Raw genomic sequence first — 17572 nt, 5'->3', positions numbered from 1 at the left:
AGAGAGAGAGAGAGAGAGAGAGAGAGAGAGAGAGAGAGAGAGAGAGAGAGAGAGAGAGAGAGAGAGAGAGAGAGAGAGAGAGAGAGAGAGAGAGAGAGAGAGAGAGAGAGAGAGAGAGAGAGAGAGAGAGAGAGAGAGAGAGAGAACCAGCTTGTTGTTAAAAGAAGGACAGGGCTACGAGTGCATCACTTGAACATCAATCATATAAAATTGAATCAAACTGTCTCTTAAAAACATGGAATAACGCATATCCCTCCTTTATGATAACCCCCAGGGATCACATGTGACTATCCCACAGGACAACAAAGTCATAAACAACAGCAAGTTTCAAGTTAAAAGAACCTGGATAATCGTAACAACTAGTAGTGACAAACTGGCATAACTTTCCCTCTCCAACAATAGAAAGACAATGGCAGATGTTATTGGTGAAAGTATCCATTTGATCATTTAGCTCATATTCCAATGGCCTAAAAGACCTCCAATATTTCAGTGGTGGAACCCTACATATAATGCCCCTTCAAAACACTGTCTTTAGCATGACATTTAGCAGACTTCATTTTCAATAGAGGAATAAAAGAAAAGAATAACAAAACCATAAATATCAGACAACTGAACATCAGTCAGAGAGAGACTTCTTCCTGGAGAGTAGAAAGATGTCAGGGGGTACATGGGAAAAGTAGTTCTTTGTACACAATCTATACACAGGCCTGGCCCTTGACATGATTGATTGTTTTGCTGTCGTTTTCATGGCACAATCCATTTTCACATTGGAGTAGACAACGCTGATATCCCCAGCCCTCCACACCTACAATGTACAGGTAGACTAGATTCAGACATGGAGATGAAATTACCCTGGTTTCATGGTTTCAACAACAGTCTCTCCACTGAGGATGAGAGATTTACATTTTGATAAGAATAAGCCCCTCAACTGAGACCACACACACACACACACACACACACACACAGTCAATGTATTTATGTATGTGGAATGATATAATGCAGGATGTCTCTCCAGTGGTTCCTGGTACTCAGTAGTAGTCTTTAGTAGTAGTAGTCTTTAGTAGAAGTCATCAATAGTAGTCTTTAGAAGTAGTCTTTAGTAGAAGTCATCAATAGTAGTCTTTAGAAGTAGTCTTTAGTAGAAGTCATCAATAGTAGTCTTTAGTAGAAGTCATCAATACTAGTCTTTAGAAGTAGTCTTTAGTAGAAGTCATCAATAGTAGTCTTTAGAAGTAGTCTTTAGTAGAAGTCATCAATAGTAGTCTTTAGTAGAAGTCATCAATACTAGTCTTTAGTAGTAGTCTTTAGTATAAGTCATCAATAGTAGTCTTTAGTAGAAGTCATCAATAGTAGTCTTTAGAAGTAGTCTTTAGTAGTAGTCTTTAGTAGTAGTCTTCAGTAGTAGAGGACCAAACACAGTCCGGCAGCTAAGTGGGCAAGCCAGCGCCCTTCACATCATAGTTACTCTTACTTTTACAGGATTCTAACAGTACAATAGAAAACGTACACAAGGCTTTGGAGAGAAAGAAAGATGAGAGAGAAAGAAAGGAAGAGGGAGAGACAAAGAAAGAGAGAGGGAGAGAGAGAAAGAAAGATGATAAAGAGTAAATAAACACCAAGATTGCGGGATTGATCTATCCCTTATGTACCCCATGTACAAAAGTCAAACCAAAGGTAATGACATTATACTCCCCCAGTTAGTGTCCATACAGCACTTTTCACTGCTTGTTGACCTTTGTTCTTTCATTGTGTTTTTACTGATCAAGATGTTGATGAATCCTGTTCATCATTATTGTTTCATCACTTCTATTCTTCATGTGTAGAAAAACACCTCGGGTACCAGCTAGGCTCCTTCACAGTTTGTTTTAGTGCAATGAGTACACTCCCTCCCTCCCTCCCTCCCTCCCTCCCTCGCTGGGCTGGCCTGAGGGTTAGCTGCCATGGTGCTCTTTTAGCTCTTTTGTCTTCACCAGAATATTAGACCTGGAGAAAGATAGGAGGGAAAATACAGGTGGTTTTAACAAGCTAAGACTATGTCACTCATTAGGCTACATCACTGACTCATTAGGCTACATCACTGACTCATTAGGTTACATCACTGACTCATTAGGTTACATCACTGACTCATTAGGTTACATCACTGACTCATTAGGTTACATCACTGACTCATTAGGTTACATCACTGACTCATTAGGTTACATCACTGACTCATTAGGTTACATCACTGACTCATTAGGTTACATCACTGACTCATTAGGTTACATCACTGACTCATTAGGTTACATCACTGACTCATTAGATTACATCACTGACTCATTAGGTTACATCACTGACTCATTAGGTTACATCACTGACTCATTAGGCTACATCACTGACTCATTAGGCTACATCACTGACTCATTAGGCTACATCACTGACTCATTAGGTTACATCACTGACTCATTAGGTTACATCACTGACTCATTAGGTTACATCACTGACTCATTAGGCTACATCACTGACTCATTAGGCTACATCACTGACTCATTAGGTTACATCACTGACTCATTAGGCTACATCACTGACTCATTAGGTTACATCACTGACTCATTAGGCTACATCACTGACTCATTAGGTTACATCACTGACTCATTAGGTTACATCACTGACTCATTAGGTTACATCACTGACTCATTAGGCTACGTCACTGACTCATTAGGCTACATCACTGACTCATTAGGCTACATCACTGACTCATTAGGCTACATCACTGACTCATTAGGCTACATCACTGACTCATTAGATTACATCACTGATATCTGTCATACCTGAGTGCTTTCCATCTGTCCTTCTCCACCTGGTTCTCTGGGCTCTCACTCTCATAGGATGCCAGGTAGAGGCCTAGGGATGAAATAAAGAAAGAAATATGATATGTGACTATAATGTTTAACTGTAATGTGTGATTAAATGTTTTTACTTCAAGACTCATGTTAGGTGAGACCGTGTCTTACCGTCCTCACTGAAGATGGGAGCAGTGTGGAGGTAGTGGAGGATGCTCCTGTCTGTCTCAAACGGACACTCTATCTGTTTCCACGTCATAAACTCTCCCACCTGGCGAGCCAATTCCACAAATTTCTGAAAAACAAATAAAAAAAGCAGAGAGAGAGTAAGAGAGAGAGCGAGAGATTGCTTTGGCAATGTAAACATATTTACCATGCCAATAAAGCCATTTGAATTGAATTGAGAGAGTACAATCCACATTTGTATGTAACAGTATGAACTTTTCAGCCTTACCGCAAAATGTACATGGCCATTGGGCAAGCGGTTGGCACATCCCTCATTCAGGAAGTAGATGTCTTTGATCAGTAGGCTGAAGAAGGGAATCACAATCTAAGAAAGAGAGAGAGACAGAGTTAATGATGTTTGTCCTTGGTTTCAGTGCACGAGTAGGGGTCAGGTAAGGATAGTTACAAAGTGAATGGTGGCCTGTACCTTCTCCCTGATGCTATTAGCAGTCTGGGACCTGTGGACGGCTCCCCTAAGTGCTGTTCTGTAGTTGTAGAAGTTTCCAGTAGGATCCATCTGATGCTGTATGGTAAAATAAGATAGTATATTAGTTAAATGAAATAAAAATGTATTTGTCACATGCGCCGAATACAACAGGTACAACTTTACCATGAAATGCTTACTTACAAGCCCTTAACAACAATGCAGTTTTAAGAAAGTAGAGTGAAGAAAATATTTACTAAATAAATTAAAGTAAAAAAAGACAATAAAAGAACAATAATGAGGCTATATACAGGGACTCTCTCATGAGGACCGCCACAGGAATGGAAGACCCAGATTTACCTCTGCTGCAGAGGATACGTTCATTAGAGTTAACTGCACCTCAGAAGTTGCAGCCCAAATAAATGCTTCACAAAGTTCAAGTAACAGACACATCTCAACATCAACTGTTCAGAGAAGACTGAGTGAATCAGGCCTTCATGGTTGAATTGCTGCAAAGAAACCACTACTAAAGGACACCAATAAGAAGAAGAGACTTGCTTGGGCCAAGAAACATGAGCAACGGACATTAGACCGGTGGAAATCTGTCCTTTGGTCTGATGAGTCCAAATTTGATATTTTTGGTTCCAACCGCCATGTCTTTATGTGATGCAGAGTAGGTGAACGGATGATCTCTGCATGTGTGGTTCCCACTGTGAAGCATGGAGGAGGAGGTGTGATGGTGTGGGGTTACTTTGCTGGTATTTAGAATTCAAGGCACACTTAACCAGCATGGCTACCACAGTATTCTGCAGCGATACGGCATCCCATCTGTTTTGCGCTTAGTGGGACTATCATTTGTTTTTCAACAGGACAGTGACCCAAAACACACCTTGAGATGGTTTGGGATGAGTTTAACAATTCATCCCAAACCAATGAACAATGAACTTTAACAACTACTGTTTAATAATAATAACAACAATGAAATAATACAAATTCTAACAAGGTATCTAAGGCTGTGCTGGTTGGCTAGTCTTACCTCCAGGATGAAGAACTTGGCAGTCTTGGCTTTACCCCACGTCTTCTTCAAACGAGACACAGGACTCATATTCATACCAGCTAGAGGAGCAGACACAAGTCAAATATCGGTATTTTGCTAAATATCAGTATTTGGGTCATGTATGATGTACTCACAGATGATGGCCATGAGGGAGTTGAAATTGCCAATGTTGAAGCACTCTCTGGCCACGTCGATGAAGAACTCAATCACCTGGGCTCTCTGTTTCTTCTTAGCAGGCTGAGAGGAGATAGACACAGGCTGCTAGTAGGATATAATAGATGTAAATTACATGCAAAATAATACAGTATTTGTCCCAGGGCCCGTATCTAGGATCAGTTTTGCCTTTTAGATCATAATGAATAAGATTATATGGAGAGGTTGGGACCTGATCCTAGATCCTCACTCCTACTCTGAGATGCTTTGTGGATACAGGCCCTGGTCTGGGAAGAAAGTATCAATGCCTCACAATGGGTATAGGAGTGTAGTAATGTCACATGGCCAGCAGGTGACACTAAAGAACCATGAATGAATCATCAACCTCAGTGAGGGAAGACTGGCAAAATATAATATATCATAATACATGCCATTTAGCAGACGTTTTTATCCAAAGGGACTTATAGTCATGCATGCATACATGCTTAATGTATGAGTGGCCACGGGAATCAAACCCACAGCGCTTACATTACAAACACCATGCTCTACCAAATGAGCAATACGGGACCAGAACGAAGAGAATAACGTGAAATCATTTACCATACAGATCTCAGTAGCTACCAGGTAGCACAGCCTGTTGAACCACCTGACGTAAGCCTCCAGGTTAGTGGTCTTCTTCTTCTGCTCACTGAAACACGGCTGCTGGGACACAAACACAGAATACTGCAAATCAGGACCAGAGAGGGCCTCTCAATTCAATTCAATTCAATTCAATTCGCTTTATTGGCATGACGTAACAATGTACATATTGCCAAAGCTTACTTTGGATATTTACAATATAAAAAATAAATAAAAATGAGAATCAAAAATTGTCAACGGGACAACAGTAACAACAATAACCAACGGTCAATATAACCATACATTCAACAATAACAATAATCATACAGTTGAGGACATGTGCAGGTTTATTGGTCTGTCAGACACTGTCCCTCAACTTATGGCAGGCAGCAATGTAGTGCGCTGCCAACCCACAGCTCTCTGCGTCCTCCCCCAACAGGATGGGTAGCCTATCCTCATCAGAGAGGTCTTTAAAACCTTGAATAAGGATTTCAAATTTGGGGAAATGACACTCTCTAATTGTTTTATATTTTTGACATTTTGTCAGGAAATGCAGCTCCGTCTCAGGTTCTGCTGTTGTGCAGTGGTTGCACAGCCTTTCCTCTACAGGGAGCCAGGTTTTCCTGTGTCTACCCTTCTCAATGGCAAGGCTGTGCTCACTGAGCCTGTACTTTGTCAAGGTTTTTCTAAGGTTTTGATCAGTAACCATGGTCAAATATTTAGCCATAGTGTACTGTCGATTTAGGGCCAGATAGCACTGCATTTTGCTTTGTGTTTGTGCTTGTGTTTCCCAATAAGCAATGTAGTTTTGTTTTGACTGTGTTGTAATTTGGTTTATTCTGATTGATTGGATGTTCTGGTCCTGAGGCTTCAGTGTGTTAGTAGAACAGGTTTGTGAACTCAGCCCCAGGACCAGCTGGATGAGGGGACTCTTTTCTTTGCTCAGCTCTTGGCATTGCAGGGCTTGGTAATGATATGAGAGGGGGTCACTGTATTTTAGATGTTTCCAAAACTTAATTGCTCTTTTTTGAGTTTTTATTATTAGTGGATATTGGCCTAATTCTGCCCTGCATGCATTGTTTGTAGTTTTCCTCTGGACACGTAGGAGAATCTTACAGAACTCTGCATGTAGGGTTTCAATGGGGTGTTTGTCCCATTTGATGAAATCTTGTTTTGCAAGTGGACCCCACACCTCGCTGCCATAAAGTGCAATTGGTTCAATGACATATTCAATTAGTTTTAGCCAAATTTTAATAGGTATTTCAATTTGAATTTGCTTTTTAATGGCGTAGAATGCCCTGCGTGCTTTCTCTCTCAGTTCATTCACTGCCTCATTAAGGTGTCCAGTTGAGCTTATTTTTAAACCTAAGTAATTGTAGTGTGTACAGTACTCTATATATTTTGTACCAATTGAGAACTTTGGTCTAATTCCCTGAGATCTGGATCTTCTCTGGAAAATCATTATTTTAGTCTTTTTGGGGTTTACTGCCAGGGCCCAGGTCTGGCAGTACTGCTCTAGCAGGTCCAGGCTCTGCTGTAGGCCAGGTGCTGTGGGTGACAGCAGGCATAGGTCATCTGCGAAGAGTAGGCATTTAACTTCTGAATTGTGGAGACTAACACCAGGGGCTGAGGATTTTTCTAGAATAGTGGCCAATTCGTTAATGTAAATATTGAAGAGTGCAGGGCTCAGATTGCAACCCTGACGAAGGCCCCGCCCCTGGTTAAAGAATTCTGTCCTTTTCTTACCAATTTTAATGCTGCACGTATTGCCAGTATACATTGATTTAATTATGTCATATGTTTTACCCCCTACACCACTTTCAATAACTTTGTAGAACAGTCCTGTATGCCAAATAGAATCAAATGCTTTTTGGAAGTCGATAAAGCAAGTGTATATTTTGGTATTATTTTGGTGGACATGTTTATCTATCAGGGTGTGTAAGGTGTAAATATGATCAGTTGTGCGATGTTTTGGTATAAATCCAATTTGGCTTTTACTCAAGACATTGTGCTTATTAAGGAAGTTTAGAACTCTTACATTGATGATACTACAGAAAACCTTCCCCAGGTTACTGTTCACACAAATGCCTCTGTAATTGTTAGGGTCAAATTTGTCTCCATTCTTAAAGATTGGGGTTATGAGTCCTTGATTCCAGATGTCAGGGAAATAACCTACACTCAGGATCAAATTAAACAATTTTAATATAGCCAATTGAAATTTTGCACTAGTGAGTTTGAGCATTTCATTTAGGATGCCATCAGGTCCGCAGGCTTTTTTAAATTTGAGAGCCTGAAGTTTCTTATAGAGCTCCTGGTCAGTAATTGGGGAGTCCAATGGGTTTTGATTGTCCTTTATAGCTTTTTCTAATCCATTCAACTTCTCATGGATTTGGCGTTGTTCTGCGTTTGTGTCAATTTGAACGGTGTTGTAGAGTGTTTTGAAATGGGTTGTCCATATGTCACCATTTTGTATTGCTAATTCCTCTTGTTTAGATTTTTTTAGTTTTTTCCAATTTTGCCAAAAGTTGTTTGTGTTTATGGACTCCTCAATTAGTGTCAGCTGCTTGCTGTTGTACTGTGCTTTTTTGGTTCTGAGTGTACGTTTATAGAGTTTTAAAGTCTCACAGTAATGAAGGCGTAATTCACCATTATTTGGGTCTCTGTGCTTTTGGTTGGATAGTGTTCTAAGTTTTTTCCTTATAATTTTACAATCTGCATCAAACCAGTTGTCATCTGTGATTTTTTTAGTTTTGTTTTTTATCAATTTCAATTGTGCTTCTTTTGCCGTTTGCCTGAATATATAGTTGATGTTTCGTACTGCTAGATTGATGCCTTCTTTACTGTGAGTGAATGTGGTATCCAGAAAGTTATCTAAGAGTGTTTGGATATTTTGGTTCCAGGTTGCTTTCTGGTATTCTTCTGTGCTGTTTTGGGCCCATCTGTATGAATTTCTGATGTTGTACAGCTTACTGGGCTGTGAATGTGTGGTTGTTTCCAGGTCTGTTCTTTTGAGGAACAACGTAATTTGGCTGTGATCAGACAGAGGTGTTAGTGGCTTGACAGTGAATGAGCTGAGAGAGAAAGGGTCCATGTCTGTGATCATATAGTCTACTGTACTGTGGCCTCTCTCTCTCTCTCTCTCTCCCTCTCTCTCTCTCTCTCTCTCTCACACACACTTTCCTTCTCTTTTCAAAAAGTAAACAAATGATTTACACAACGGTGTACTATAATGTTATTCCCAGTGAAAAAGTTTTGATATGCAGTATATTATACTATACCTGAGTGCTATCTAGCGGGTCTTTCTGAACAAAGGCTTGGACAAACTCCTCAGGACCGATATGACTGAGATGTTCCTGAAACAGAGAGAGCAGAGTTGAGCGACATGGCCGTGCATATTAACTAGATTAATCTCAGTAATAGAAGCCAAGCAATACAGGAAGTCATGAATCATTGAGAAATCTCACATTCCATTGAAGCAACAGCTGACCCCTGGTATGCACAGGCTAAGCAACGCAAATCAAAAATACACAAACATAAGAAAACACACATGCTATGTCACTGTTGTCATATCAACAAAGAGAATCACCCACAGCTACAGTACATCTTCACCCACAGATTGACCCAAACTCTGACAGGAATGTAGCCAAGAGATGAGTGGTGTCTGTGTTTCACAAATCTGTCCCAACATTTAGCGGGAGCCCACAGTAAGCTGTGTGTGTGTGGGTGTGGGTGTGTGGATGTGTGTGTGTGTGTGTAAAACTGTCAGGTCACATATATCAACTGTGGATCTATTCCCTTAAAGGCACCAGGCAAACCACTGACTTTGAGATGATGTCGCGATTTTCAGACCAGAATACATGCTTACTCATGCCTACGGAGGATGGCCCTTACACACACACACACACACACACACACACACACACACACACACACACACACACACACACACACACACACATACACACACACACAGCACTACCATCAGTGAGAGTAGGAGCTCCTTTGTTACTCAGCCCTGTCTGTTTCTGTGTCTGTACAGCACCTTTCAAAGTATGTTACTCAGCTGTAGGCTAGAGCTAACAGAGCACCTTTCAAAGTATGTTACTCAGCTGTAGGCTAGAGCTAACAGAGCACCTTTCAAAGCCTGTTACTTAGCTGTAGGCTAGAGCTAACAGAGCACCTTTCAAAGCCTGTTACTTAGCTGTAGGCTAGAGCTAACAGAGGACCTTTCAAAGTATGTTACTCAGCTGTAGGCTAGAGCTAACAGAGCACCTTTCAAAGCCTGTTACTTAGCTGTAGGCTAGAGCTAACAGAGCACCTTTCAAAGCCTGTTACTTAGCTGTAGGCTAGAGCTAACAGAGGACCTTTCAAAGTCTGTTACTCAGCTGTAGGCTAGAGCTAACAGAGGACCTTTCAAAGCCTGTTACTCAGCTGTAGGCTAGAGCTAACAGAGCACCTTTCAAAGCCTGTTACTCAGCTGTAGGCTAGAGCTAACAGAGGACCTTTCAAAGTCTGTTACTCAGCTGTAGGCTAGAGCTAACAGAGGACCTTTCAAAGTCTGTTACTCAGCTGTAGGCTAGAGCTAACAGAGGACCTTTCAAAGTCTGTTACTTAGCTGTAGGCTAGAGCTAACAGAGCACCTTTCAAAGCCTGTTACTTAGCTGTAGGCTAGAGCTAACAGAGGACCTTTCAAAGTCTGTTACTCAGCTGTAGGCTAGAGCTAACAGAGGACCTTTCAAAGTCTGTTACTCAGCTGTAGGCTAGAGCTAACAGAGGACCTTTCAAAGTCTGTTACTCAGCTGTAGGCTAGAGCTAACAGAGGACCTTTCAAAGTCTGTTACTCAGCTGTAGGCTAGAGCTAACAGAGCACCTTTCAAAGCCTGTTACTCAGCTGTAGGCTAGAGCTAACAGAGGACCTTTCAAAGTCTGTTACTCAGCTGTAGGCTAGAGCTAACAGAGGACCTTTCAAAGCCTGTTACTCAGCTGTAGGCTAGAGCTAACAGAGGACCTTTCAAAGCCTGTTACTTAGCTGTAGGCTAGAGCTAACAGAGGACCTTTCAAAGTCTGTTACTCAGCTGTAGGCTAGAGCTAACAGAGGACCTTTCAAAGTCTGTTACTCAGCTGTAGGCTAGAGCTAACAGAGGACCTTTCAAAGTCTGTTACTTAGCTGTAGGCTAGAGCTAACAGAGGACCTTTCAAAGTCTGTTACTCAGCTGTAGGCTAGAGCTAACAGAGGACCTTTCAAAGTCTGTTACTCAGCTGTAGGCTAGAGCTAACAGAGCACCTTTCAAAGCCTGTTACTTAGATGTAGGCTAGAGCAAACAGAGGACCATTCAAAGCCTGTTACTTAGCTGTAGGCTAGAGCTAACAGAAGACCATTCAAAGCCTGTTACTTAGCTGTAGGCTAGAGCTAACATAGGACCATTCAAAGCCTGTTACTTAGCTGTAGGCTAGAGCTAACAGAGGACCATTCAAAGTCTGTTACTCAGCTGTAGACTAGAGCTAACATAGGACCATTCAAAGCCTTTTACTTAGCTGTAGGCTAGAGCTAACAGAAGACCATTCAAAGCCTGTTACTTAGCTGTAGGCTAGAGCTAACATAGGACCATTCAAAGCCTGTTACTTAGCTGTAGGCTAGAGCTAACATAGGACCATTGAAAGCCAGTTACTTAGCTGTAGGCTAGATCTAACAGAGGACCATTCAAAGCCTGTTACTTAGCTGTAGGCTAGAGCTAACATAGGACCATTCAAAGCCTGTTACTTAGCTGTAGGCTAGAGCTAACCTAGGACCATTCAAAGCCTGTTACTTAGCTGTAGGCTAGAGCTAACCTAGGACCATTCAAAGCTAATACAGCTGGTAATCAAGCAAATGTTAGAACTAAATATCCCCTGGGTTGTTTGGAAGATTTACATGCTGGATCTCTTTCTCTCTCTGTCTTGATTCTACATCTAGCTTAATCTCCACTTCATTTCTGTGTCTATTCCTTTCTCCCTTCTGCTTCCTCTCTCTCCTATTGTAATTTATCTCTCATCGTCTTTCTCTGTCTTTGTCTGTTAGTCTTCCTCTTCCCTCCGCCTCTCTCCTCTTCTCATCATCTCTCCCTTCGATCACACCCTTATCTCATTCTCTTTCATCTCTCCTCTCTCTCCTTTAATTCCTTCCTCACATCCTTCCTACCACTCTTCTTACCAGTTCCACATGGGTGAGTTGCTGTGCCAGTGTGTATGGGTCGTTGCAGATAGACAGTATATCCTTCTGGATAGGTGGAGGCTTGGTCTTGAAGCCCACCAGCTTGTCTGAGATTGAGGAGACTGAGGAGGCATTCACTTTGACAATGCTCTCCTCTCCCTGGGCGATGGCTGCCAGCTTCTGGTTCAGCGTCTGCAAAACCTGGTTCAGTGTCTTCCAATACGCCTGGAAAGGACATATAGATTTTAGAATGATTAGACAACTAATAATAATCATGATCAACACCATCATCATCATTCTCACCCTCCTTATCATCATCATCATCATCACCATCACAATCATCATAACGACCACTGTCAAATGCTTCCTAAAACACTTCAGCGAGCAGGCCTTTCTAATCGACCTTACCCGGGTATCCTGGAAGGATATTGACCTCATCCCGTCAGTAGAGGATGCCTGGTTGCTCTTCAAAAGCACTTTCCTCTCCATCTTATATAAGCATGCCCCATTCAAAAAATGTAGAACTAAGAACAGATATAGCCCTTGGTTAACCCCAGACTTGACTGCCCTTGACCAGCACAAAAACATCCTGTGGCGTTCTGCATTAGCATCGAATAGCCCCCGCGATATGCAACTTTTCAGGGAAGTCAGGAACCAATATACTCAGTCAGTCAGTTCAAACAGAAATTTGCTTCCTGTAGCACTAATTCCAAAAGGTTTTGGGACACTGTAAAGTCCATGGAGAATAAGAGCACCTCCTCCCAGCTGCCCACTGCACTGAGGATAGGAAACACTGTCACCACCGATAAATCTACAATAATTTCAATAAGCATTTTTCCACGGCTGGTCATGCTTTCCACCTGGCTACCCCCACCCTGGCCAACATCTCAGCACCCCCTGCAGCAACTTGCCCAAACCCCCCCTGCTTCTCCTTCACCCAAATCCAGAAAGCTGATGTTCTGAAAGAACTGCAAAATCTGGATCCTACAAATCAGCTGGGCTAGACAATCTGGACCCTCTCTTTCTAAAATTATCAGCAGAAATTGTTGCAACCCCTATTACTAGCCTATTCAACCTCTCTTTCGTATCGTCTGAGATCCCTAAAGATTGGAAAGTTGCTGCGATCATCCACCTCTTCAAAGGGGGAGACACTCTAGACCTAAACTGTTATTGACCTATATCCATCCTGCCCTGCCTTTCTAAAATGTTCAAAAGCCAAGTTAATAAACAGATCACCGACCATTTGGAATCCCACCGTACCTTCTCCACTATGCAATCGGGGTTCAGAGCTGGTCATGGGTGCATCTCAGCAACGCTCAAGATCCTAAACGATATCATAACCGCCATCGATAAAAGACAGTGCTGTGCAGCAGTCTTCATCGACCTGGCCAAGTCTTTCGACTCTGTCAATCACCACATTCTTATCGGCAGACTCAATAGCCTTGGCTTCTGAAATGACTGCCTCGCCTGGTTCACCAACTACTTCTCAGATAGAGTTCAGTGTGTCAAATCGGAGGGCCTGTTGTCAGGACCTCTGGCAGTCTCTATGGGGGTGCCACAGGGTTCAATTTTCGGGCTGACTCTTTTCTCTGTATATATCAATGATGTCGCTCTTGCTACTGGGGATTCTCTGATCCACCTCTAATCAGACGACACCATTCTGTATACATCTGGCCCTTCTTTGGACACTGTGCTAACAAACATCCAAATGAGCTTCAACGCCATACAACTCCCCTTCCGTGGCCTCCAACTGCTTTTAAATGCTAGTAAAACTAAGTGCATGCTCTTCAACCGATTGCTGCCCTCACCCTCCCGCCCGACTAGCATCACTACTCTGGACGGTTCTGACCTAGAATATGTGGACAACTACAAATACCTATGTGTCTGGTTAGACTGTAAACTCTCCTTCCAGACTCATATTAAGCATCTCCAATCCAAAATTACATCTAGAATCGGCTTCCAATTTCGCAACAAAGCATCCTTCACTCATGCTGCCAAACATACCCTCGTAAAACTGACTATCCTACCGATCCTTGACTTCGGTGATGTAATTTACAAAATAGCCCCCAACACTCTACTCAGCAAACTGGATGTAGTCTTTCACAGTGCCATCCGTTTTATCACCAAAGCCCCATATACTACCCACCACTGCGTCTTGTATGCTCTCGTTTGCTGGCCCTCACTACATATCTGTCGCCAAACCCACTGGCTCCAGGTCATCTATAAGTCTTTGCTAGGTAAAGCCCCTCCTTATCTCATCTCACTGGTCACCATAGCAACACCCACCCGTAGCACGTGCTCCAGCAGGTATATTGCACTGGTCATCCCCAAAGCCAACACATCCTTTGGCCGCCTTTCCTTCCAATTCTCCGCTGTCAATGACTGGAATGAATTGCAAAAACCTCTGAAGCTGGAGTCTTATATCTCCCTCACTAGCTTTAAGCATCAGCTGTCTGAGCAGCTTACCGATCACTGTACCTGTACACAGCCAATCTGTAAATAGCACACCAACTACCTCATCCCCATATTGTTATCTATCCTCTTGCTCTTTTGCACTCCAGTATCTCTACTTGCATATCATCATCTGCATATATATCACTCCAGTATTAATGCTAAATTGTAATTATTTTCGCCTCTAGTGCCTATTTATTGCCTACCTCCCTACTCTTCTACATTTGCACACACTGTACATAGATTTTTCTATTTTTCTTTTTTTGTGTGTTATTGACTGTACGTTTGTTTATGTGTAACTCTGTGTTGTTGTTTTTGTTGCACTGCTTTGCTTTATGTTGGCCAGGTCCCAGTTGTAAATGAGAACTTGTTCTCAACTAGCCTACCTGGTTAAATAAAGGTGAAATAAAATAAATAAATAATCATCATTATCACCACCATCATCGCAATCATCATTATCACCATCACAATCATCCCCCCCAATATCATCAGAATTCTCATCATCATCACAATCATCATCATAATCATCACCCTCATCATCTCTCCAGACTACATCCCTCTCCTTCACAGTTTACACCCCTCTTTCACACCATCGTGCACGTGCGAGCATGTGTCCCTTTTCATCTGTGTGTGTGAGTGTGTGTTGTGTTCCCCCCAGTGTGTGTGTGTGTGTGTGTGTGTGTGTGTGTGTGTGTGTGTGTGTGTGTGTGTGTGTGTCCCTCCCACGCTGAGCTGTGTGGCTGTAAGGCTGGTGGTTGGGGCCGGCAGGTCGAGTCTCAGTAAATCACCCGTAGCGTGTCATAAATGACCTGAAGCCAGAACACTGCCTGGGCCCTGCTCTGCAACCACAAATAGCTGCAAATTCATCACCATCACCCTCCTCTTGCTCTCTCTCCATCCCTCTTCTTCCTTCTTCGCATCACTGAGTCTGTACATAGTCAAAGATTTCCTTAATTTTGGGTCATTCACAGTGGTCAGGTATTCTGTGACTGCGTATTCTCTGTTTAGGGCCAAATAGCATTCTAGTTTGCTCTGTTTTTTTGTTAATTCTGTCAAGTAATTATCTTTTTGTTTTCTCTTGATTTGGTTGGGTCTAATTGTGTTGCTGTCCTGGGGCTCTGTGGGATCTGTTTGTGTACAGAGCCCCAGGACCAGCTTGCTTAGGGGACTCTTCTCCAGGTTCATCTCTCTGTAGGTGATGGCTTGTTCATGGCTTGTTTGGGAATCACTTCCTTTTAGGTGGTTGTAGAATTTAATGCCTCTATTCTGGATTTGGTAATTAGCGGGTATCGACCTAATTCTGCTCTGCATGCATTATTTGGTGTTTTACGTTGTACACGGAGGATATTTTAGCAGAATTCTGCATGCAGAGTCTCAATTTGGTGTTTGTCCCATTTTGTGAATTTTTGGTTGGTGAGTGGACCCCCCCAATTGAGTGGACCTCACAATGGGTTCTATAACTGATTCAAGTATTTTTAGTGTATAGTGTTAGTGATTTTCTGGGTCTGTATCTTTTTGGTTGGATAGGTTAATCATTTTATTTCTTAGGTTTTTGCATTCTTCATCAAACCATTTGTCATTGTTGTTTATTTCCTTATAGGGGTGTTAGTGGGCTGACTGTGAACGAGACTCTGGGTTGAGGTCAGTGATAAAGTAGTCTACAGTACTACTGCCAAGGGATGAGCTGTAGGTGTACCTACCATAGGAGTCCCCTCGAAGCCTACCATTGACTATGTACAGACCCAGCGTGCGACAGAACTGCAGGAGTTGTGACCCATCTCTGTCTCTCTCTCTCTCTCCCTCTCTCCCTCCCTCTCTCCCTCTCTCCCTCCTCTCTATCTTCTCTCGCCCTCCTCTCCCTCTCCTTTGCTCTCTCTCTCTTTCTCCTTCTTCTCTCTCCCTCTCTCTCTCTTTCTTTTATTTTTCCTCTCTATTGTTCTCTTCTCTCACCCTTCTCTCTCCTCTCTCGCTCTTTCTCCCTCTCTTCTCTCGCCCTCCTCTCTCTCTCTCTCTCTCTTCTCTCCGTCCTCTCTCGCTCTCTCTCGTTCTTTCTCTACTCTTCTCTTCCTGTAATGCAGTAGAACAGGAATGCATAACATTGCACAGTTTTGTACATTCAGAGTGCATCACCCCTTCACCCGACTGAGTCTCCTTTCTGAGAGTATGGAGGGTAGCCTCTCCTCCCTCCCTCCCTCCCTCCCTCCCTCCCTCCCTCCCTCCCTCCCTCTCACCTCATCACAGGGTGCTATCCTGTGGATGATATCTTTGAAAAGGCCCACCATCTTCTCCTCTCTGAAGTCTGTGGGGAACGTCTCTGTCCACTCAGTCAGCAGCTGCAGGATCTTGGGACCAAACTTCCTCACTTTAGCCTGTGAGGAGACACAGTCAGAGTCACTGGGATGGAACGTTTGTGTGTGTGTGTGTGTGTGTGTGTGTGTGTGTGTGTGTGTGTGTGTGTGTGTGTGTGTGTGTGTGTGTGTGTGTGTGTGTGTGTGTAAGCCGTGCTGACCGTGTCCAGTGGACTCTGGTCCAACTGCTGTTGTTTGATGCAGGTGTCACAGAGTCTGACCAGCAGCTCAGGGGGAGAGATGAACAGACGAGCACTCAGCAGGAACGTAAACACATAGGCTTTCTGTGGAGGGAAACAATGGGTTAAACACATAGGGTTTCTGTGGGGGGAAACAATGGGTTAAACACATAGGCTTTCTGTGGAGGGAAACAATGGGTTAAACACATAGGCTTTCTGTGGAGGGAAACAATGGGTTAAACACATAGGCTTTCTGTGGAGGGAAACAATGGGTTAAACACATAGGCTTTCTGTGGGGGGAAACAATGGGTTAAACACATAGGCTTTCTGTGGAGGGAAACAATGGGTTAAACACATAGGCTTTCTGTGGAGGGAAACAATGGGTTGAACACATAGGCTTTCTGTGGAGGGAAACAATGGGTTGAACACATAGGCTTTCTGTGGAGGGAAACAATGGGTTAAACACATAGGCTTTCTGTGGAGGGAAACAATGGGTTAAACACATAGGCTTTCTGTGGAGGGAAACAATGGGTTAAACACATAGGCTTTCTGTGGAGGGAAACAATGGGTTAAACACATAGGCTTTCTGTGGAGGGAAACAATGGGTTAAACACATAGGCTTTCTGTGGAGGGAAACAATGGGTTAAACACATAGGGTTTCTGTGGGGGGAAACAATGGGTTAAACACATAGGCTTTCTGTGGAGGGAAACAATGGGTTAAACACATAGGCTTTCTGTGGAGGGAAACAATGGGTAAAACACATCCAGTATTTCCATTATCATTAACATTATATTCCTACTACTATTTCTACTCTGAGGCTGGGGTCACTACAACCAGGGTAGTGTTTACCTCTGGGTAGTAGTCTGCGGTGGGCACCAGGTGCTGGATGAGAGTGTCCAGAGAGGCGGAGGTAATGGGGGGTCCGTCGGCCGCGCAAGCCCCAGGTCCTCTGGCCTCCTGGGGGCCTTCCTCCTCCTCAGGGTCAGCCTCAGAGCAGGTGGAGGCCAGGTGGGGGCTGAAGCCACTGGGGGTGAACATGGTGCCTGCTGCTGGGAACACAGTCTGGGGCATTCCTCTCCTGGCTGGGATGAACAGACAGAGAGAAAC

The 17572-nt window shown here is 43.1% G+C and overlaps 1 protein-coding gene across 3 annotated transcripts in view; it reads right to left on the bottom strand.

Moving 5' to 3' along the window:
- Positions 1 to 223: 223 nt before the first annotated feature.
- The window catches only part of LOC115205413 (ras-GEF domain-containing family member 1C), a 39975-nt gene continuing 22626 nt past the window's right edge, over positions 224 to 17572 (bottom strand). For all 3 annotated transcript variants that reach the window (XM_029771375.1, XM_029771376.1, XM_029771374.1), the window contains exons 2-14: positions 17315 to 17547; positions 16447 to 16569; positions 16169 to 16306; positions 11487 to 11711; positions 8575 to 8649; positions 5279 to 5380; positions 4660 to 4762; positions 4505 to 4584; positions 3472 to 3567; positions 3274 to 3369; positions 2991 to 3114; positions 2808 to 2880; positions 224 to 1983 (exon numbers count right to left, since the gene is read on the bottom strand). In XM_029771375.1, the coding sequence (XP_029627235.1) occupies positions 1932 to 1983; positions 2808 to 2880; positions 2991 to 3114; positions 3274 to 3369; positions 3472 to 3567; positions 4505 to 4584; positions 4660 to 4762; positions 5279 to 5380; positions 8575 to 8649; positions 11487 to 11711; positions 16169 to 16306; positions 16447 to 16569; positions 17315 to 17536 (1509 nt within the window). In that variant the 5' untranslated portion in view covers positions 17537 to 17547 and the 3' untranslated portion in view covers positions 224 to 1931. The remainder of the gene's footprint in view (positions 1984 to 2807; positions 2881 to 2990; positions 3115 to 3273; positions 3370 to 3471; positions 3568 to 4504; positions 4585 to 4659; positions 4763 to 5278; positions 5381 to 8574; positions 8650 to 11486; positions 11712 to 16168; positions 16307 to 16446; positions 16570 to 17314; positions 17548 to 17572) is intronic.

This window comes from Salmo trutta, chromosome 13 (genome assembly GCF_901001165.1).
Source record: "Salmo trutta chromosome 13, fSalTru1.1, whole genome shotgun sequence".
Lineage (NCBI taxonomy): Eukaryota > Metazoa > Chordata > Actinopteri > Salmoniformes > Salmonidae > Salmo > Salmo trutta.
This window is presented reverse-complemented; position numbering and strand designations above follow the sequence as displayed.